Raw genomic sequence first — 20,087 nt, 5'->3', positions numbered from 1 at the left:
TGTAATCGACCGGGACATATTGCAGCCTATTGCCCTATTAAAGAAGAGCCAATGCAATGTAACCTCGGTGAAAAAGAAGATGAGATATGGTATGCATGTCCCGTGGTAACCACTGTACTTGAAAGATCAAGAAACAAACATATGTGCAGGGTGAAGGTTGAAGGGAAGGAGGTTGAAGCACTACTGGATTCCGGCAGTATGCTAACCCTGGTCGTTGCAAACCTAGTGCCGACGCATAAACTGGATACAAGTCAGGATATCAGTGTTACGTGCATTCATGGGGATACCCGTCTGTACCCCACAGCATTAGTGAGCATACAAACAGAGGACGGTCTGCTGGATTATGAGGTTGGCGTGGTCCCAAAGATGCCATATGATGTAATATTGGGAAGATACTTTCCTAACTTTGCGAAGTTAGGTCAAAAGAATGGCATATTTGAGAAGCCAACAACCCTGACCAAGCAGGAAGAAGCATGGGGCCTTCAACCAAGGCCAAGAAAAGAGGTCTCCCAGGGGCCAAGCCCACAGGTACTAGTAGGGGAGGATGAGGATGAAGTTTCAAACCTCGTTGATAATGAACAGCCCAGTACTAGTGGGGCTGGGGTCGATCTGAATCCAGAGGACGACTATCTAGAACCAGCAGACCTGGCAGGGTCCATGACTAATTTCGGGACGGCCCAACACCAGGATCCAACCCTGCAGCAAGCCAGAGCAGACGTGCAGGTCATAGATGGTACTCCCATAAATGATAGGATGATGCCTAATAGTTTTCCCCACTTCATCATGAAAAATGGTTTGGTGTACAGAGTCTCAAAAATAGGGGTTGATGTGGTGGAACAGTTGTTGGTCCCCACCCGGTACAGAAAGACAGTACTGGATCTAGCTCATGGGCACATTCTGGGTGGACACCTTGGTATCGATAAAACCCGAGACCGGATTGTAAGGAGGTTTTACTGGCCAGGAATTCAGGCTGAAGTGGCTCGGCATTGTGGAGAGTGCCCGGAGTGCCAGGTAACAGCTCCCCGACCAGCGTTTAGAAGCCCGTTAGTGCCACTCCCCATAATCGAAACACCATTTGAGAGGATAGCGATGGACATAGTGGGCCCACTACCCAAATCTGCCAGAGGGCACCAATACATTCTGGTCATTCTAGATTATGCCACTCGCTACCCAGAAGCCATTCCCCTTCGGACAATGGCTTCCAAAAATATCGCCAAGGAACTAGTGCTATTGTTCACCAGGGTTGGGGTCCCAAAGGAGATCCTTACTGACCAGGGGACCCCCTTTATGTCCCGCCTTATGGCAGACCTTTGTAAATTGTGGCAGGTGAAACAGTTGAGGACATCAGTTTACCATCCACAGACGGACGGGCTGGTTGAGAGATTCAACCGGACCCTGAAGTCAATGCTCAGGAAGGTAATCGACAAGGATGGGAAAAACTGGGATTGCATGTTGCCATATCTGATGTTTGCCATTAGAGAGGTTCCTCATGCCTCGCTGGGGTTTTCTCCCTTCGAGCTGGTATATGGGAGGCACCCCCGGGGAATCTTAGACATTGCCCGGGAAACCTGGGAACACCAATCCACCCCGTATACTAGTGTCATAGAGCACATCACGGCAATGCAAAACAGGATAGCCACAGTCATGCCCATCGTCAGAGAGCACATGAGACAAGCACAAGAGCACCAGCGGCACACTTATAACCGGCAGGCTACCCTGAGGGAATTTCAACCGGGAGATAAGGTGTTAGTGCTGATCCCCACGGTAGAGTGCAAACTACTAGCCACATGGAAAGGACCATATGAAGTACTGGAGAGAATAGGAGAAGTTAATTATCGGATCCGACAGCCAGGTCGACGGCCCCAGGAACAGATCTATCACATAAACCTGTTAAAAGCATGGAGAGAGAGAGAAACACTAATGGTCACGTACCCCACACACACTCAGGAGACAGCTGAAGTAAATATTTCACCTACTTTGTCCCCAGCACAAGTACAGGAAGTAAAGACCCTGATCCAGAAAAACAGAGATGTGTTTTCAGAAGTACCCGGCCGAACTGAGGTTACAGCTCATGATATCGTTTCCCTACCAGGGAGAAAAGTGAGCATGAGGCCATATCGGGTACCCGAGGCTCGACAGGCAGCGATTAGAGCAGAGACGGAGAAAATGTTGACAGCTGGAGTGATCGAAGAGTCACATAGTGAGTGGTCTAGCCCAATTGTGATGGTCTCCAAGCCCGATGGGTCTTTGCGGTTCTGTAACGACTTTCGGAAGGTAAATGAAATCTCCAAGTTTGATGCCTACCCCATGCCCAGAGTAGACGAACTACTGGAGAAAATTGGTAAAGCTCGGTACATTACGACCCTGGACCTGACAAAAGGGTACTGGCAAATTCCTCTGACCCCCAGGGCCAAAGAAAAGACAGCATTTGCAACCCCTGACGGTTTGTTTCAATACACCGTCATGCCATTCGGCCTACACGGGGCCCCAGCCACCTTTCAACGGCTCATGGACAAGGTCCTAAAACCGCACCAAGCATACGCCGCAGCTTATTTAGATGACGTGGGGATCTACAGCCCAGATTGGGAATCCCACTTACCCCGGGTACAGGCGGTGTTAGACGCCCTTAGAAAGGCAGGGCTCATGGCGAACCCTGCCAAGTGTTATGTGGGGTTAGAGGAAACGGAGTATCTGGGATACACCGTGGGAAGAGGATTAATCAAACCCCAACGTAAGAAGGTGGAGGCAATTAGAGAATGGCCGAAACCAGTAAATAAGAAGCAGGTTCGAGCCTTCCTAGGGCTGACCGGGTACTACCGGAAGTTCATCCCAAGTTATGCCACAGTGGCCGCCCCACTCACCGACATGACTAGAGCCAGAGGGCCAAACATGGTCAAGTGGGATGAAAGGGCCACCAAAGCATTTAGGACATTACAGGAGGCCCTCTGCTGTAATCCAGTGCTGGTGGTACCAGACTTTGAGAGAGAGTTTGTGGTTCAGACGGATGCTTCAGAGGTCGGCTTGGGAGCAGTGCTGTCCCAAGAGGTAGAAGGGGTGGAACACCCCATCCTGTTTTTAAGCAGGAAGCTGGAACCACGGGAAACCAACTACTCAGTTGTTGAGAAAGAGGCGCTGGCAGTAAAGTGGGCTCTGGAAAGCCTGAAATACTACCTGCTGGGGCGCCACTTCACCCTCAGTGACCATGCACCACTCACCTGGATGCACAGGGCTAAAGAGAAGAACGCTCGGGTGATGCGGTGGTTTTTGAGTCTCCAACCGTTTCACTTTGACTTGAAACACAGAGCAGGAAAGGAAATGGGAAATGTGGATGGGTTATCCCGCATGCACGCATATTTTGCTGCGGTAGCCCGACCTAGGGGGTCGGATCTAGGGGGGAGATGTGTGGCAAAGAAGGGGGTCGAGTGATAAATGGCAGATATGTGAGGGCAGAACTAATAAACGGGCTCTGCCCGATCACTAAAATGGCCACCCCGATCAGAACTACAGATCACAAAATGGCCGACTGCCAAAACTACAATTCCCAGAAGCAAGGGGAACCCTCAGAAGGTGGAGCCGACCCACAGATAAAAGGTCAAGAAAAACCAGGAAGAGAGAGAGAGGGCGGGAAGGATCTATGAACCATAGAGAGAGAGAGACATTCTACATTGGCTGGATTTACCGTGTACGAGCTGGACTGTTTTGGACTTACCTGTTGGCATTTAGACCTGGACCTACCGAGAACCAGATTTGTGTACCGAACCCTGCTATCCTTGACCTTACCTGCGGCCTGGGTGGACCAGGACAGAGAAACAAACATACAGGTACTGTCATGTTCGAAAGAACTTTAATTCTGGGCTGACTTTGGTGACAGTTTCTCACTTAATTTGTGACAAACGCTCCTAGCTTTGAAGAGGTTTGCCACAATACATTTTAAGCAGGTCTCACAGGTGTTACAGAATGTGGTAGCTATGGTTTAGACTGTTTCATTGAGTTAGGTGATGTGATGTGTGACTCACATCATAGGAAAATGTTTTGCAATGGAGAATTGAACATTTGTTTTCTTACGGGACAAGTTCAGGTACAGCAGCACCTCACAGTTTCAAAACATTTTCTCCCTACTGAACACAAACCAGATGTTGGTGATGTATTACAGTACTCACCTTGGTGTTGGTGATGTATTACAGTACTCACCTAGGTGTTGGTGTATTACAGTACTCACCTAGGTGTTGATGTATTACAGTACTGACCTAGGTGTTGGTGTATTATGGTACTCACCTAGGTGTTGGTGTATTACGGTACTCACCTAGGTGTTGGTGTATTACGGTACTCACCTAGGTGTTGATGTATTACGGTACTCACCTAGGTGTTGGTGTATTACGGTACTCACCTAGGTGTTGGTGTTGGTGTATTACAGTACTCACCTAGGTGTTGGTGTATTACAGTACTCACCTAGGTGTTGATGTATTACAGTACCGACCTAGGTGTTGGTGTATTACAGTACTCACCTAGGTGTTGGTGTATTACAGTACTCACCTAGGTGTTGGTGTTGGTGTATTACAGTACTGACCTAGGTGTTGGTGTTGGTGTATTACAGTACTCACCTAGGTGTTGGTGTATTACAGTACTCACCTAGGTGTTGGTGTATTACAGTACTCACCTAGGTGTTGGTGTATTACAGTACTCATCTAGGTGTTGATGTATTACAGTACTCAGCTAGGTGTTGATGTATTACAGTACTGACCTAGGTGTTGATGTATTAAAGTACTGACCTAGGTGTTGATGTATTACAGTACTGACCTAGGTGTTGGTGTATTACAGTACTGACCTAGGTGTTGGTGTATTACAGTACTGACCTAGGTGTTGGTGTATTACAGTACTCACCTAGGTGTTGGTGTTGATGTATTACAGTACTGACCTAGGTGTTGATGTATTACAGTACTCACCTAGGTGTTGGTGTATTACAGTATTCACCTAGGTGTTGGTGTTGGTGTATTACAGTACTGACCTAGGTGTTGATGTATTGCGGTACTCACCTAGGTGTTGGTGTTGGTGTATTACAGTACTCACCTAGGTGTTGGTGTTGGTGTATTACAGTACTGGCCTAGGTGTTGGTGTTGATGTATTACAGTACTCACCTAGGTGTTGGTGTATTACAGTACTCACCTAGGTGTTGGTGTATTACAGTACTCACCTAGGTGTTGGTGTTGGTGTATTACAGTACTCACCTAGGTGTTGGTGTTGATGTACTACAGTACTCACCTAGGTGTTGATGTATTACAGTACTCACCTAGGTGTTGTTGTAGATGTATTACGGTACTCACCTTGGTGTTGGTGTATTACAGTACTCACCTAGGTGTTGGTGTTGGTGTATTACAGTACTGACCTAGGTGTTGGTGTTGGTGTATTACAGTACTCACCTAGGTGTTGGTGTATTACAGTACTCACCTAGGTGTTGGTGTATTACAGTACTGACCTAGGTGTTGGTGTATTACAGTACTCACCTAGGTGTTGGTGTTGATGTATTACAGTACTGACCTAGGTGTTGGTGTTGGTGTATTACAGTATTCACCTAGGTGTTGGTGTTGGTGTATTACAGTACTGACCTAGGTGTTGATGTATTGCGGTACTCACCTAGGTGTTGGTGTTGGTGTATTACAGTACTCACCTAGGTGTTGGTGTTGGTGTATTACAGTACTGACCTAGGTGTTGGTGTTGATGTATTACAGTACTGACCTAGGTGTTGATGTATTACAGTACTGACCTAGGTGTTGGTGTTGGTGTATTACAGTACTGACCTAGGTGTTGGTGTATTACAGTACTGACCTAGGTGTTGGTGTTGATGTATTACAGTACTGACCTAGGTGTTGGTGTTGATGTATTACAGTACTGACCTAGGTGTTGGTGTTGATGTATTACAGTACTGACCTAGGTGTTGGTGTATTACAGTACTGACCTAGGTGTTGGTGTTGAGGTATTACAGTACTCACCTAGGTGTTGGTGTTGATATATTACAGTACTGACCTAGGTGTTGGTGTTGATGCATTACAGTACTCACCTAGGTGTTGAGGTATTACGGTACTTACCGAGGGGATATTGTTAGTGTATTACGGTACTTACCGAGGGGATATTGTTGATATATTACGGTAATGAAGAAGTTAATAGTGTTGATGTATTACGGTACTGACCGAGGTGATGGTGTTGAGGGCGGTGTCAGCTCCAATGCTGAAGTCGGAGCCGGGTACGTTGTTGGAGACAGTGGCGGGGATGACCACCATGGGAATGCACAGCTCCTCATACTTCTCCCTGGCTGTCACCAGCTCCAGACCACCCATAAACGCCTGGGGAGGGGATAGGAGGAGAGGGGAGAGTCTAGACCTGATGTTTACAAAGCATGTGACAAATACAATTTGATTTGATTTTGAGAGAGATGTGAAAGGAGAGGAAACGCAGCAGTGGGGGACACTATTGAGGTACCGGGCTTATTTGTCTTTTGTGGTTTTGTGGTTAGACATTACATTTACATCGTAGTCATTTATCAAATTCAATTTTATGTTCTGAATTAGGTAAGACAACCACATATCAAAGAAGACATGCATGCGATGGGGTAGTCTTAAGACTCTTACCTCAAACCCTCCAATTATTACCAGAGAGTGGATATTGAACTTAGCAATAGTCAAGCTGATTTCCTCAATGAACTTAGAAGGCAGGACTCTTCAAATAAAGAGGCAGACATCAGTTATTGTGTGAAACATCAGTGATATACAGTTCTCACAAGCAGGGGAAGGGTGTATATTTTTTAATCTCTGCTCAAAAAATATTTGTACATTTTTACATAAACCCTGGATTGCTGCTGATGCTATGTATTGGCCAATGAGAGGCTTTGAAGCCAACGGTTGGCCATATTGTCACTCCCCAGTAGGAGCAGTCCTCCATAGGAATGAATGGGATTCTACAGTATAGAGAGAAATAGTAATGGCGTCTTTTTGTAGGCACTAACTCCGACACGGTTCGTTGGACAAAACCTATGAGAAAATTGAATGCCGTTTTTGGATAAACGGTGAAAAATAAGGTCTGTGGTAAACACAGGCTTAGGAGATCTTATATGTTTTGTTCAATGAGATCGTCTTTATCAGCTAATGTCACTTTTTGGGAATTTTGGGGAATTTACACTACCAGTCAAAAGTTTTAGAACACCTACTCATTCAAGGGTTTTCTTTATTTTTACTATGTTCTACATTGTAGAATAATCGTGAAGACCAAAAAAAGTGTTAAACAAATCAAAATATATTTTATATTTGAGATTCTTCAAATAGCCACCCTGTGCCTTGATGACAGCTTTGCACAGCATTCTCTCAACCAGCTTCATGAGGTAGTCACCTGGAATGCATTTCAATTAACAGGTGTGCCTTCTTAAAAGTTAATTTGTGGAATTTTATTCCGTCTTAATGTGTTTGAGTCAATCAGTTGTGCTGTGAAAAGGTAGGGGTGGTATACAGAAGATAGCCCTATTTGGTAAAAGACCAAGTCCATATTATGGCAAGAAGAGCTCAAAGCAAAGAGAAATGACAGTCCATCATTACTTTAAGACATGAAGATCAGTCAATCTAGAAAATTTCAAGAACTTTGAAAGTTTATTCAAGTGCAGTCGTAAAAACCATCAAGCGCTATGATGAAACTGGCTCTCATGAGGACCGTCACAGGAATGGAAGACCCAGAGTTACCTCTGCTGCAGAGGATAAGTTCATTAGAGTTACCAGCCTTAGAAATTGCTGGTGACAATGTCTGTGATTTATTTAGAATTCAAGGCACACTTAACCAGCATGGCTACCACAGCATTCTGCAGCGATACGCCATCCCATCTGGTTTGGGCTTAGTGGGACTATCATTTGTTTTTCAACAGGACAATGACCCAACACACCGCCAGGCTGTGTAAGGGCTATTTTACCAAGAAGGAGAGTGACGGAGTGCTGCATCAGATGACCTGGCCTCCACAATCCCCCGACCTCAACCAAATTGAGATGGTTTGGGATGAATTGGACCGCAGAGTGAAGGAAAAGCAGACAATAAGTGCTCAGCATATGTGGGAACTCCTTCAAGACTGTTGGAAAAGCATTTCAGGTGAAGCTGGTTGAGAGAATGCCAAGAGTGTGCAAAGCTATCATCAAGGCAGAGTGGCTACTTTGAAGAATCTCAAATATCCAATTTGTAAGTCGCTCTGGATAAGAGCATCTGCTAAATGACGTAAATGTAAATGTATAAAATATATTTTGATTTGTTTAACACTTTTGGTTCCCACATGATTCCATATGTGTTATTTCATAGTTTTGATGTCTTCATTATTATTCTACAATGTAGAAAATAGTCAAAATAAAGAAAACCCTTGATTGAGTAGGTGTTCTAAAACGTTTGACTGGTAGTGTACATAATAATAAAAAACACATACATCACATAAAGGCATCATCAAGGTCATGTTAACTGACTGCTATTATCTCATAGAACAAAACATATAAGATCTCCTAAGCCTGTGTTAACCTCAGACCTTTTATTTTCAAAAACACAATTTTTCCCACATTCAATTTTGCCATAAGGATGTCTGAATGAAACAGAGGTAATTTATTCCTGTGTTTTAGGACTACAAGCTGGCTAGCTCTATTTCAATTAAACGTTTCAAGGACAAAATAGTTTTGTTGTTGCAGTAGGGACAGTAACATCAGTACTTTCTAAATATTATACTATAAGGAAAATGTTTTTATATATTTTCATTTTATTTTTATGTTTAGCTCACATAAAATAATTTAAAAGTATGCATTAAGGTGTCTGTAAAAGAATAAACATGGTAAAAACAAGTACAGATATAATTTTTTACTATGGTAGGGAATGCCAAGATGGAGGTGCGGTGGCTTCAAAACAAGACAACTGTCAGTCATCTAGTGTATATATAAATAATTGGTTCCACCCCAGCTGACAATACAAACTGAGTAGTAAAAGAGATATGATGTAATACCTCTTGGTGCCCAACTCAGAGCCTCCCTTCCCAGTCCAGCCTGACACTCCTGTCCAGGTGATGGGCTCGATCTGGTCAAGGGGTAAAGATCAGGGGTCAGAGGTTTCAAGTTTCACTGGACAAGAGTTACTGTACCAGGCCTTGTTCTATCTTTAGATTATAGATGACCTGGTTCTGTAATCACAAAGCATCCAAGCCTTATAAACCATAATGTATAGGATTAAATGGACAAAAGGGACCTGATCCTAGCTCAGCACTTTATGAGTACAGGCCCTGATCAAAAGAGGAGTTTAGGCTGAGACGAATGGGCTCTGCTTAGTGTGCAGTGCATAGTTAGTAATGTGTACGTACATTTCCGTGAGCGAGACCCTCAAACCCGTCATGAACGGCCAGCATATTGTGTCCCTGAATGATTCCAATCCTCACTGCAGAACGCACGGCAGCATTCATACCAGCACAGGGGGCACCGACGTTAACTATGGCCACATTAATGTTGCTCTGGAGGGGAGAGGAGCGGTGGAGAATAGGGGAGAGGTGGAGAGAAGAGGATAGGTGGAGAGAAGATGAGAGGTGGAGGTGGAGAGAAGGTGAGAGGAGAGGTGGAGGTGGAGAGAAGGTGAGAGGAGAGGTAGAGGAGGAGAGAAGGGGAGAGGCGAGGTGGAGTGAAGGGGAGAGAAGAGGAGAGGTGGAGAGGTGGGGGTGGAGAGGTGAGAGGAGAGGTGGAGGTGGAGAGAAGTCGAGAGAAGAAGAGAGGTGGAGAGAAGAGGAGAGATGGAGAGGAGAGAAGGGGAGAGGAGATGTGGAGGTGGAGAGGTGAGAGGAGAGAAGGCGAGAGAAGAAGAGAGGTGGAGAGGAGCGGAGCGGAGAGGAGAGGATGGTGACACATTGATATGTTAGTGCTCTAGTTTGGTAACTAATTTAACGCAACTCATGTGTTAATTGTGTAGGTGTTGTCCCTCACCTTGGTATCTGGAGGGTTGATGTGGGCTAGCATCTTGTATGTGTTCCAGTTGTTTTCAAAGCTCCTGGACAGGGCCAACAAAAACAGTGATGTAACATCCGAGTGAGTCATTTCAGTAACAGTGAAGACATTGTTAGAGTGGTAAAAGTAGGCTACAGTTCTTACTTTCCTCTGAGCTTGATAGCATCCTCCCATCTATTCTCAGCCATGGCAGTAGTCACATCCTTAGTCTGAGGAGACAGAGAGAGGGGGGGGGGGGGGGGGTGAGTGAATTGATAACATATGTGCTCAGTTATAGGTGAACCCATTAGAATGGCACCCATACAACAGTTGATGGGGCTTAGTTACTGATACTGACCACTTGGACACACTCCATGAGGGGCAGCCTGACAGCCTGGTTACCAGACAGACTGACCACACAGGCTGGGGTCTCTGGAGTGGCCTCCAACAGGGCCATCACAGCCTCCACTCCCATCCTGCTGCCCTGGGGGAGAACACACACCCGGGTTAGAGAGACACCACAGTCAGACACAATCACAACACACCCGGGTTAGAAAGACACCACATTCAGACACAATCACAACACACCGTCGTTAGAGAGACACCACAGTCAGACACAATCACAACACACCGTCTTTAGAGAGACACCACAGTCAGACACAATCACAACACACCAGGGTTAGAGAGACACCACAGTCAGACACAATCACAACACACCAGGGTTAGAGAGACACCACAGTCAGACACAATCATAACACACCAGGGTTAGAGAGACACCACAGTCAGACACAATCACAACACACCGTCGTTAGAGAGACACCACAGTCAGACACAATCACAACACACCAGGGTTAGAGAGACACCACAGTCAGACACAATCACAACACACCGTCGTTAGAGAGACACCACAGTCAGACACAATCACAACACACCAGGGTTAGAGAGACACCACAGTCAGACACAATCACAACACACCAGGGTTAGAGAGACACAACAGTCAGACACAATCACAACACACCAGGGTTAGAGAGACACCACAGTCAGACACAATCACAACACACCGTCGTTAGAGAGACACCACAGTCAGACACAATCACAACACACCAGGGTTAGAGAGACACCACAGTCAGACACAATCACAACACACCGTCGTTAGAGAGACACCACAGTCAGACACAATCACAACACACCAGGGTTAGAGAGACACCACAGTCAGACACAATCACAACACACCAGGGTTAGAGAGACACACACACCAACAGAGCCTCCACACATATCCTGCTGCAATGGGGATTGGGAAGAACACACACACACGCACGCACGCACGCACGCACAAACACATCACACAGTTAGACATGCTTTTGCTCATACGCATAGAGAGAGAGAGAAGAGAGGGAGAGAGAGGGTGAAAGAGACAGGGTGAAATAGAGAAAGAGAGAGAGAAAGACCTACCAGGATTCTGTCGAAGGCGGAGGGGGTACCGCCTCTCTGCACGTGTCCCAGGACAGTGGTACGGGTGTCAAAGCCCAAATTCTTCTCCACCAACTACAAACATAAGATGCACACACAGAGAGCTGCTAGCAACTGACAGTCTAACCTTATTCAAACCCTGGCAGACAACGCAGTAGAATGTTAGTCCTTTAACTCTGAGGGAATATTTGGGAAATGGGCTAAAAGTAACCTTGTCCACATGGAGTGAGACGGTTGGTGGACGAGACTACTCTAAAAGAGGTCCTAACAAACAAGCAAACAAAACCATTTGAACTGCTAGGTACAGTAATATGAGGGAGAGCTTGCTGACCTTCTTGATGTCTTCAGAGCCGATGGGTTTTCCATCTCTGCCCATAGCTCCCTCTGCCACAATGATCACATTCAGACGACATCCTCTGGCCCTTTGCTGTCAGAGACACAAGACGTCAGCTTGGTGATTAGGTACCAAGGGTGGAAACAGATAAATGGAATGAAAGATTGTGGTGTAATGTGTTGTATTTAAAAAGTACTTCAATATGGAAAAGAAAATAGAAAATAAGAGATGAAGAGGAGAAGAGAAGAAGATTAGAAAAGAAGAGAAGGGCAGAAGAGGAGAAGAAGAGAAGAAGAAGACGACGAGAAGAAGAGGAGAGAAGAAGAGAAGAGGCGAAGAGGAGAAGCGAAGAAAGGGAGAAGGGGAAGAAGAAGAGAAGGGGAAAAGATAAGAGAAGGGAGAAGAAGAGAAGAAGAGTAGAATAAGAGAAGAGAAGAAGAGTAGAATAAGAGAAGAGAAGAGGAGAAGAAGAAGAGGAGAAGGTGAGGAGATAACAAAGAGAAGAAGAGAAGGGGAGAAGAGGATAGGAAAAGAGAAGAAGAGTAGAGAAGAGAAGAGTGGAGAAGGGGAGAAAAGTAGAGAAGAAGAGTAGAGAAGAGGAGAAGGTGAGGAGAAAAGGAAAAGAAAAGGAGGGTAGAGAAGTGGAGAAGAAGGGAAGAAGAGAAGAGAAAAAGAAAAGAGAAGAAGAGTACAGAAGAAGATTAGAGAAGAGGAGAATAGGAGAAGAGAAGAATAGAAGAGAATCCTGTCCAGAAGGCTAGTGTCAGTCTGTCTGTGCTTGTAAACATACATCAGCCAGTCTTCTACACAGATGCCCCTCCCATCCCTCATCTGGGGGCATCTCTGGGATGAACACCCAGTCAGCACCGCAGGCTAGAGCAGTCACAAGGGCCAGGTAGCCACAGTGTCTACCCATCACCTCCAGGATAAAGGTCCTCTGGTGACTGAAGAGAACAACAGAGGACACCTCTTTGTTATAAACCAGGTGCCAAAGAGACAACAGAAACAGTGTGTGCGTGTGTCTGTATGCATGAGCGCACGGCTGCAAACGTGTGTGACAGCAATGACCTCTCCTCTCCTCACCTCTGTGCGGTGGTGGTGATGGCATCCACCACCTCTATGATGCGGTGGAGGGCGGAGTCTGTCCCGATGGTCATGTCTGTGCCACAGAAGTCATTGTCGATAGAACCCACCATACCTACTATGTTGAGGTGGGACGACGTCTTGGCCTCGTCATTGCTGATCTTACCTGGAGACAGAGAAGTCCCACACTTCTGTCAGTTATATTCAACAGCAATTCCACCAATGTAACCAGGCTATCTGGTGTATCTGGGATCGCTCAAATTGTTTTATGGTAAAAAGAAATGACAAAGAATGCTGAAACTGCATCAGTGGTTAAGTAAATAAACCCTGTATTGGGTCTTAATAATAAAGAAGCATTTTGTACTTTCAATGAACTATCTAATTTCAATGAACTATCCAATTTCAATGAACTATCCAATTTCAATGAAGTGTTTCCACATGGACATGGATTTTATTGTGACCCTTCCCAGTTCTTAGGGGTTTTCCATAGTCCCCGTGGGGTTTCAGTCAGCCTTACCGGCTTTGACCAGGTCGACCAGCAGAGTGGACCACTCCGTCCTGAACTGGTTAGCTCCGGTTAGACTACCGTCACCCCCGATCACACACAGGTTGGTGATACCCAGCTTGACCAGGTTCAGGGCAGCCTTCATGCGGCCCTCCCTGGCTCTGAAGTCCATGCAGCGGGCACTGCCGATGACTGTGCCACCCTGGTAGAGAGAGACTCATTGAATCAGAAGAAAGACAAAGTCCCTCAGACCGGTGCAATACTGTAGAATACTATAGTAAATACTTTAGTATTATATGTAAAAACTCTACACTTTTTAAACTATAGTAAATACTACAGTATTTAATTTGTATATACCCTGCAAATTCCCCTCCCCATATAGCAATCTGTGTCACGCATAACTGAGACACCTAAATGGCAAGTATAGACCATATAATGTGTTCCTATAGGTTATAGAAAAGAGCAGAAGCCCTGAATTATCTGTTCAGAACCCAGTGCTTGCTGGCTGGCTGCCTGGCTGGCTGCCTGGCTAAGAAAATGTGCTCTTTTAGTATTTCTCCAGTAGGTTTCCTGAAGGAGAAAGCCTCCACTTCTATGTCACCGATAATAAAACAAAAACACTACAGTAAATACTACAGTAATGTCCTCAAAAACACTACATAAAATACTACAGTAATGTCCTCAAAAACACTACATAAAATACTGCAGTATAGTACAGTCTGCAAAACTCTACATTAATTAATATAGTATTACAAGTTCTCTTTTACTACAGTAATTATACTATAGTTAATTGTACATACTACAGTGAAGGCCCAGATGGCCGAAACATCAAGGATTTTTCTGAATATGTCATTATAGGCCATTCAGTGATGCGTGTGAATCTTGCATCTCGTCTGCACCTCAACATTAGGTCAGTTTGAACACTGTCTTCTGTTACTGAGAATATGTCAGCCTATCAGGAAAGAGATGCAGCTCTGTAATCACACCCTGCTTTGATCTTTCCATGGCGCCTGGCCAGGTCCCGACTCAATCCAAATACTCTGTGTGCGCAGAGGTCAGTTTGTGTTACTGGAGCTGACCCCTGTTCTCTCTTAGTTACAGTAGGCATCATCGTCATCACCATCTATGAACACTTGGTTGTGAGTCTGTATCTGTCTCTAATATACAAATAAAGCAGAACTCTTGGTTTCTTGTCATTCATTTACTGAAACACCCTCTCTAGACAGTGACAGTTGATGACAGTTGTGTCCTGACTCCTGTATTGGCATCAGTGGTTGTGAGTGTCTGATAACAGGACTCACCAGCTGCAGCATCATGGACACACTCTCCCAGGTGGCCAGTTTGATGTTGTCTCCTCCGTCCACCAGACCCTGGTAACCCTGGAGACACACATCATCAACACAAATACAAACTATTACCTTCAACGTGGTTTCAGCCACACACGAGGAACACCGCCTTCTGAAATGGGAGACAACAGCACGCTACTGCAGCGACACAACTTTGTGGTTTGGGATAGAATCTATTTTTTGGCGGTGAATTTGTTAAACCTTCAGTCAGATCAGGAATGAATTAATAGTAGAAGACACTATAGTATGGGTGATCAGCCATGATAAACAACACATTATCAAGTGTATAAACTTGAATCAGAGAACTGTGATTGTATTCTATTCTGCTGTATGTCTTTACCTCATGAACAAAGTAGACTTTGGCTCCAGTGTAGAGACCAACTCTGACTGTGGCCCTCACAGCTGCGTTCATACCTGAGAGACACAGACAGACAAACATGGGGTTTTCAGGACTGACTGAAGGCTCATATATGCATATAACAAGTTATAAAACCTTACACCTTTCAGTAAAGTCTTGCCCTGATGGTCAATGCACTGCACAAAAAAGAAATAGTTTGTCAAAGTTCACAGTGACACACACGCACGCACACACACACAGCTCACAATGGCAGTATAGTAGTTATGGCGTAAAACAACCCGTTTCACCAATGCTAACATTAATACTAAATCAAGTTTACGATCAAGTTTACGTTTGGATTCAGGGTTGTCATCTGTTGTGATGTGACTGTCATTAATCTGATAACTGTTATTTATTTTAGAAATGAACTACGTTTAATTGTTACGTGATTAAATTAATCACGTAACAATTAACTCATTAGGAATTTGGGGCACCACGGGAAAAGTTGTTTAACGAGTTACTATTTCCCGACTTAAACTCGAAAGATCTACAGATATACAGATATCTCTTACATAAATAACAGTCAATTATGAATGATTACCTCATCAGTCTCATTCTGAACATCACATAATCCTTGGATCCGCAAGAACCCTAGCCCTTCTGAATATTCAGTACTGCACAAATTCATTTAATAATTTATTCATTAACTAACTAAATAATGGCACAGAATAGACATACACACTTACATGAGATAAAATGTCCCTAGTGGACTGACAAGGTATGACGGGGCCTCCCGGGTGGTGCAGTGGTCTAAGGCACTGCATCGCAGTGCTAGCTGTGGCACCAGAGACTCTGGGTTCGAGCCCAGGCTCTATTGCAGCCGGCCGCGACCAGGAGGCCCATGGGGCAGCGCACAATTGGCCCAGCATAGTCCGGGTTAGGGAGAGTTTGGCTGACCAGGTCGCCAGGTGTACGGTGTTTCCTCCAACACATTGGTGCGGCTGGCTTCTGAGTTGGATGTGCATTGTGTCAAGAAGCAATGCGGCTTGGTTGGGTTGTGTTTCGGAGGACGCATGGCTCACGACCTTCGCCTCTCCCGAGTCCGTATGGGAGTTGCAGTGATGAGACAAGACAGTAACTACTACCAATTGGATACTACAAAATTGGGGAGAAAAAAGGGGGTACATTTTATTATTTTTTTTAAAGACAGCCCACGCCCTTCGCCTCTCCCGACAGCCCGCGCTGTACATCGGCTGGTCTGTAGAGTTGAAAACATTTTGTAACGTTCAGCTCACGCTGTCTGTCATGCTGGTCTGTAGAGTTCAAACCATTTTGTAACGTTCAGCTTGCGCTGTCCGTCAGGCTGTTCTGTAGAGTTTAAACCATTTCGTAATGTTCAGCTCACACTGTCCATCAGGCGGGTCTGATATGTTAATTCTGTCATTTTAAGCACTCTGGTCAGAAAGGCGGTTCCAACACACTGACACGCTATTCTGACTTCATTAGGGTAGGCGGTTACTGACTGGGCACAAGTTTATATGAAAAACAATTATCTCATTTAGAAGGCTAAAACCACATTGCTATCTTCATAAAAGTATTCTCATATGTAATCATATATTTTATACAACATTTAGATGTAAACTTGACAGATAGAAAGGAAGGAAACACATTCTAACTTACAGTTACTGTGTTATACCATCCTTAATGACATCACAAAATAATAAACAATGTGACAGGATTATTCTTTAGACCACCCCGGACCATTCTTAACATTCCCATCTTATGAATATTGTTCACTCTCTTGGAAAAAAGGTTTTGGCGGCAAAAGTCTCTCTGTAACAAAGAGCGTTTCAGTCTTCCAATATTGCAGGGCAAGGAAGAGAAAGTTCTCTCTAAATTTACGACCCAGTGTTAAGGTGTCAAGACTGGCACAGCCCCCCCATCCCTCTTTTGTGGGAGAGAGAGGTTCTGGCTATCTTTAAACATTTGCCTAGCTGATGGGTCCTTTGATCCACTGTCAGGAGAGTCATGACACATGATTAAACACATTAAAATGACTTTTATAGCTCCAGAGTGACTTGATACCCATATGTCAATGCTTTACACACATAGATTTCATGTGTATCAAGCATGGACATATGGGTATCAAGTCCCTTGACATTTGTGTTTTGGGTTCAGAGTGTTTTGGCTACAACATTCAAAAAGGCTCCTGCACATATTTTCAGAGTGAGAATAGAGAGGATGTCATGTCTGTAAACAGATCTGTCTGACTCTACTCTATATTCCCTCCATGTTCAGAACACTGTAAAGGCCACTGTGTGTGTGTGTGTGTGTGCACCCTTGCGTCTATGTGTGTTGTGGTTGCCCCATACACAAGCATGGGCAGGACGGTCTCTAATTTCAACAGAGCAGCTGTGGAAGAAAGCCTCCATACCATGACATTCCACAAAAAGGTCAGAGGGTCTAAAATTAGACCCACATTTTTTGGGGGGACAGAGGGTCACAAGGGGGAGACAGAGGAGGAACAGGCGGGAGATAACAGTGACTCAAAGGAAAAGGTCAGGGGGCACATTTGGAATCCCTGGAATTGGAATCATCTAGCAATGATACAAGTCAGCAATATTAACATCAGTCATCATACTAGATATACATTTTTATAGACATACTATAGACATAATGTAATGTATACCACTTCATGGGTGTTCAGGGACCAAGTGAAAGAAGAGAGTGACGTAGGATATTACCAGGGTATCTATTCACTGTTGTGTAAAGACTAATTAGACATTATACTGCAACTGTGCTAGGGGAAGATGCAGTCTACAATATAATAATCTCTTGTGGACACAGAGCATCTGAACAAATCACAGTTATCCGAGATTAAGTGTATAAAAATCTTTGTTTACATGCTAGCTGATGACTGGGCGTAAAATCATGGCCAAGAAGTGCAGTTATTTGTATGGGATGTCAGCCTACACGTCCCAAAGTCCCATGGCTCTAAGGGTACAGGATAGCTATCATACTGTACTTATCACGTCCTCCTCCCTGCCCTGCCCACCACAGTGAAGGTAAAAGCCTAAAGCCAAAGACATCCATCTGCAACTGACAACTGGCTCCTGGGACTGAGCGACCAAGAAGACAGGCCACTCCAGCATCTGACTGGCATAGCTGATCTCAGTTGCCCTCACAGGTTTTTAGTCTGCCTTACGCGTGCTTTGGAAGCCCTTCAGACAGAATAACTCCAGCCCTAACTCTTAGTTCAACTCAGGGTGTTGAGTTTGATATAAACTCCTTTGACACTGTGTCAGTTCAACCGAGAGAGCTGGAGGTCAGTCAACATCAGAGAATAATGCTAGTGTAGGCTCGGACCTAAATGATGTGCTCTCTGTCACCTCCAGCCACATGGCAAATGGCCCAAGACAATACCCCGAGGACCAGTCAGCCCTTACCCCGTCAAGAAGCCTAAATGTAGGCCTCTCTCTCTCTCTCTCTCTCTCTCTACAGTATCCAGAGGATGACTATTGGAATATGTATTAGTAACCACATTTCCCTCCACAGTTTTTATGCGTGTAAAGTCATTACATATACAACAGCAAAACAAATAACAACATCCGTGATGGAAACAGGACATTTTGGTAGAATTTTATAAATGCCGACAGATCATTTGTTTGTTGGACATGATGGGATCTTTTGTGTCTGTAAAATTAATTATTTGAGAAATGGAGGTGAAAAAGCCTTTAACACTCAAATATTGATATAACTTCCATCATATTGAAGTAAACTTGGAGTCACTACGACTCAGGGAATGCATGCAGTTTATTAGTCTACAGATTAAATAAATTGTGATGAACTTCACATAGTGGTGAAAGTGGAAACCATACAGTTTATTAGTCTACAGATTAAATAAATTGTGATGAACTTCACATGGTGGTGAAAGTGCATGTGATGAACTTCACGGGGTGGTGAAAGTGCATGTGATGAACTTCACAGGGTGGTGAAAGTGCACGTGATGAACTTCACAGTGTGGTGAAAGTGCACGTGATGAACTTCACAGGGTGGTGAAAGTGCACGTGATGAGCTTGATGGTCCTTTCCAATAAATATATAATATTCTGGTGTCATGATGATCGATGCTTGGCTGCCGTTTGACAAATACATATAACATCCCTTATCCCTAATAATCTCATAATGTAAGTAGCCTACCTGCACTGTCTCTGCGAGCTGTTGGCTAGAGCGCATGCGCCAAGACCAGAGTAATCACATTTGCTAGATAACGCAATAGTTTTGTGACAAAACCATCAGCACAGTTGAAAATACAAAAGAAAACTCATTTAACTTGTATTTTTTATTCGGTACATGGGAATTTAACCGCAAAAGATATTTAACAGCAAAATGTTTTGTACACTGAGTGTACAAAACATTATGAACACCTGCTCTTTCCATGACATAGAATGACCAGGTGAATCCAGGTGAAATGTATGATCCCTTATTGATGGCATTAGTTAAATCCACTTCAATCATTATAAATGAAGGGGAGGAGACAGGTTAAAGAAGGATTTTTAAGCCTTGAGACAATTGAGACATTTCAAAATATATATATATTAAACCTTTATTTAACTAGGCAAGTCAGATAAGAACAAATTCTTATTTACAATGACGGCCGACCCCGGCCAAACCCGGACGACGCTGGGCCAATTGTGCACCGCCCTATGGGACTCCCAGATACAGCCTGGATTTGGACCAGGGTGTCTGTAGTGACGCCTCTAGCACGGAGATGCAGTGCCTTAGAACGCTGCACCACTCAGGAGACATGGATTGTGTAAGTGTGCCATTCAGAAGGTGAATGGGCAAGACAAAATATTTAAGTGCCTTTGAAGGGGGCATGGTAGTAGGTGCCAGGTGCACTGGTTTGTGTCAAGAACTGCAACGCTGCTGGGTTTTTCATGCTCAACAGTATCCCGTGTGTATCAAGAATGGTCCACCACCCAAAGGACATCCAGCCAACTTGACACAACTGTGGGAAGCATTGGAGTCAACATGGGCCAGCATCC

At 44.6% G+C, this 20,087-nt stretch overlaps 1 protein-coding gene, 1 long non-coding RNA gene and 1 other non-coding gene across 3 annotated transcripts in view; 1 reads left to right on the top strand and 2 right to left on the bottom strand.

Moving 5' to 3' along the window:
* The window catches only part of pfkma (phosphofructokinase, muscle a), a 33,309-nt gene that overhangs the window by 11,987 nt on the left and 1,235 nt on the right, over positions 1–20,087 (bottom strand). Inside the window, exons 2-15 of the mRNA XM_029718569.1 lie at positions 15,044–15,117; positions 14,659–14,736; positions 13,370–13,559; positions 12,853–13,018; positions 12,560–12,713; positions 11,767–11,862; positions 11,418–11,510; positions 10,324–10,449; positions 10,131–10,195; positions 9,966–10,029; positions 9,356–9,502; positions 9,005–9,075; positions 6,624–6,711; positions 6,186–6,338 (exon numbers count right to left, since the gene is read on the bottom strand). Coding sequence (XP_029574429.1) covers positions 6,186–6,338; positions 6,624–6,711; positions 9,005–9,075; positions 9,356–9,502; positions 9,966–10,029; positions 10,131–10,195; positions 10,324–10,449; positions 11,418–11,510; positions 11,767–11,862; positions 12,560–12,713; positions 12,853–13,018; positions 13,370–13,559; positions 14,659–14,736; positions 15,044–15,117 — 1,565 coding nt within the window. The remainder of the gene's footprint in view (positions 1–6,185; positions 6,339–6,623; positions 6,712–9,004; positions 9,076–9,355; positions 9,503–9,965; positions 10,030–10,130; positions 10,196–10,323; positions 10,450–11,417; positions 11,511–11,766; positions 11,863–12,559; positions 12,714–12,852; positions 13,019–13,369; positions 13,560–14,658; positions 14,737–15,043; positions 15,118–20,087) is intronic.
* LOC115165446 (uncharacterized) lies at positions 4,899–5,529 on the bottom strand. Its single transcript, XR_003870172.1, has 2 exons — positions 5,260–5,529; positions 4,899–5,225 (listed from the first exon to the last, which is right to left on the bottom strand). It is a non-coding gene; the product is annotated as an uncharacterized LOC115165446 (long non-coding RNA).
* On the top strand, positions 13,889–13,945 carry LOC115166496 (U7 small nuclear RNA). The gene has a single exon (XR_003870332.1). It is a non-coding gene; the product is annotated as a U7 small nuclear RNA (small nuclear RNA).

Source organism: Salmo trutta, chromosome 28, assembly GCF_901001165.1.
Source record: "Salmo trutta chromosome 28, fSalTru1.1, whole genome shotgun sequence".
NCBI classification, from domain to species: domain Eukaryota; kingdom Metazoa; phylum Chordata; class Actinopteri; order Salmoniformes; family Salmonidae; genus Salmo; species Salmo trutta.
This window is presented reverse-complemented; position numbering and strand designations above follow the sequence as displayed.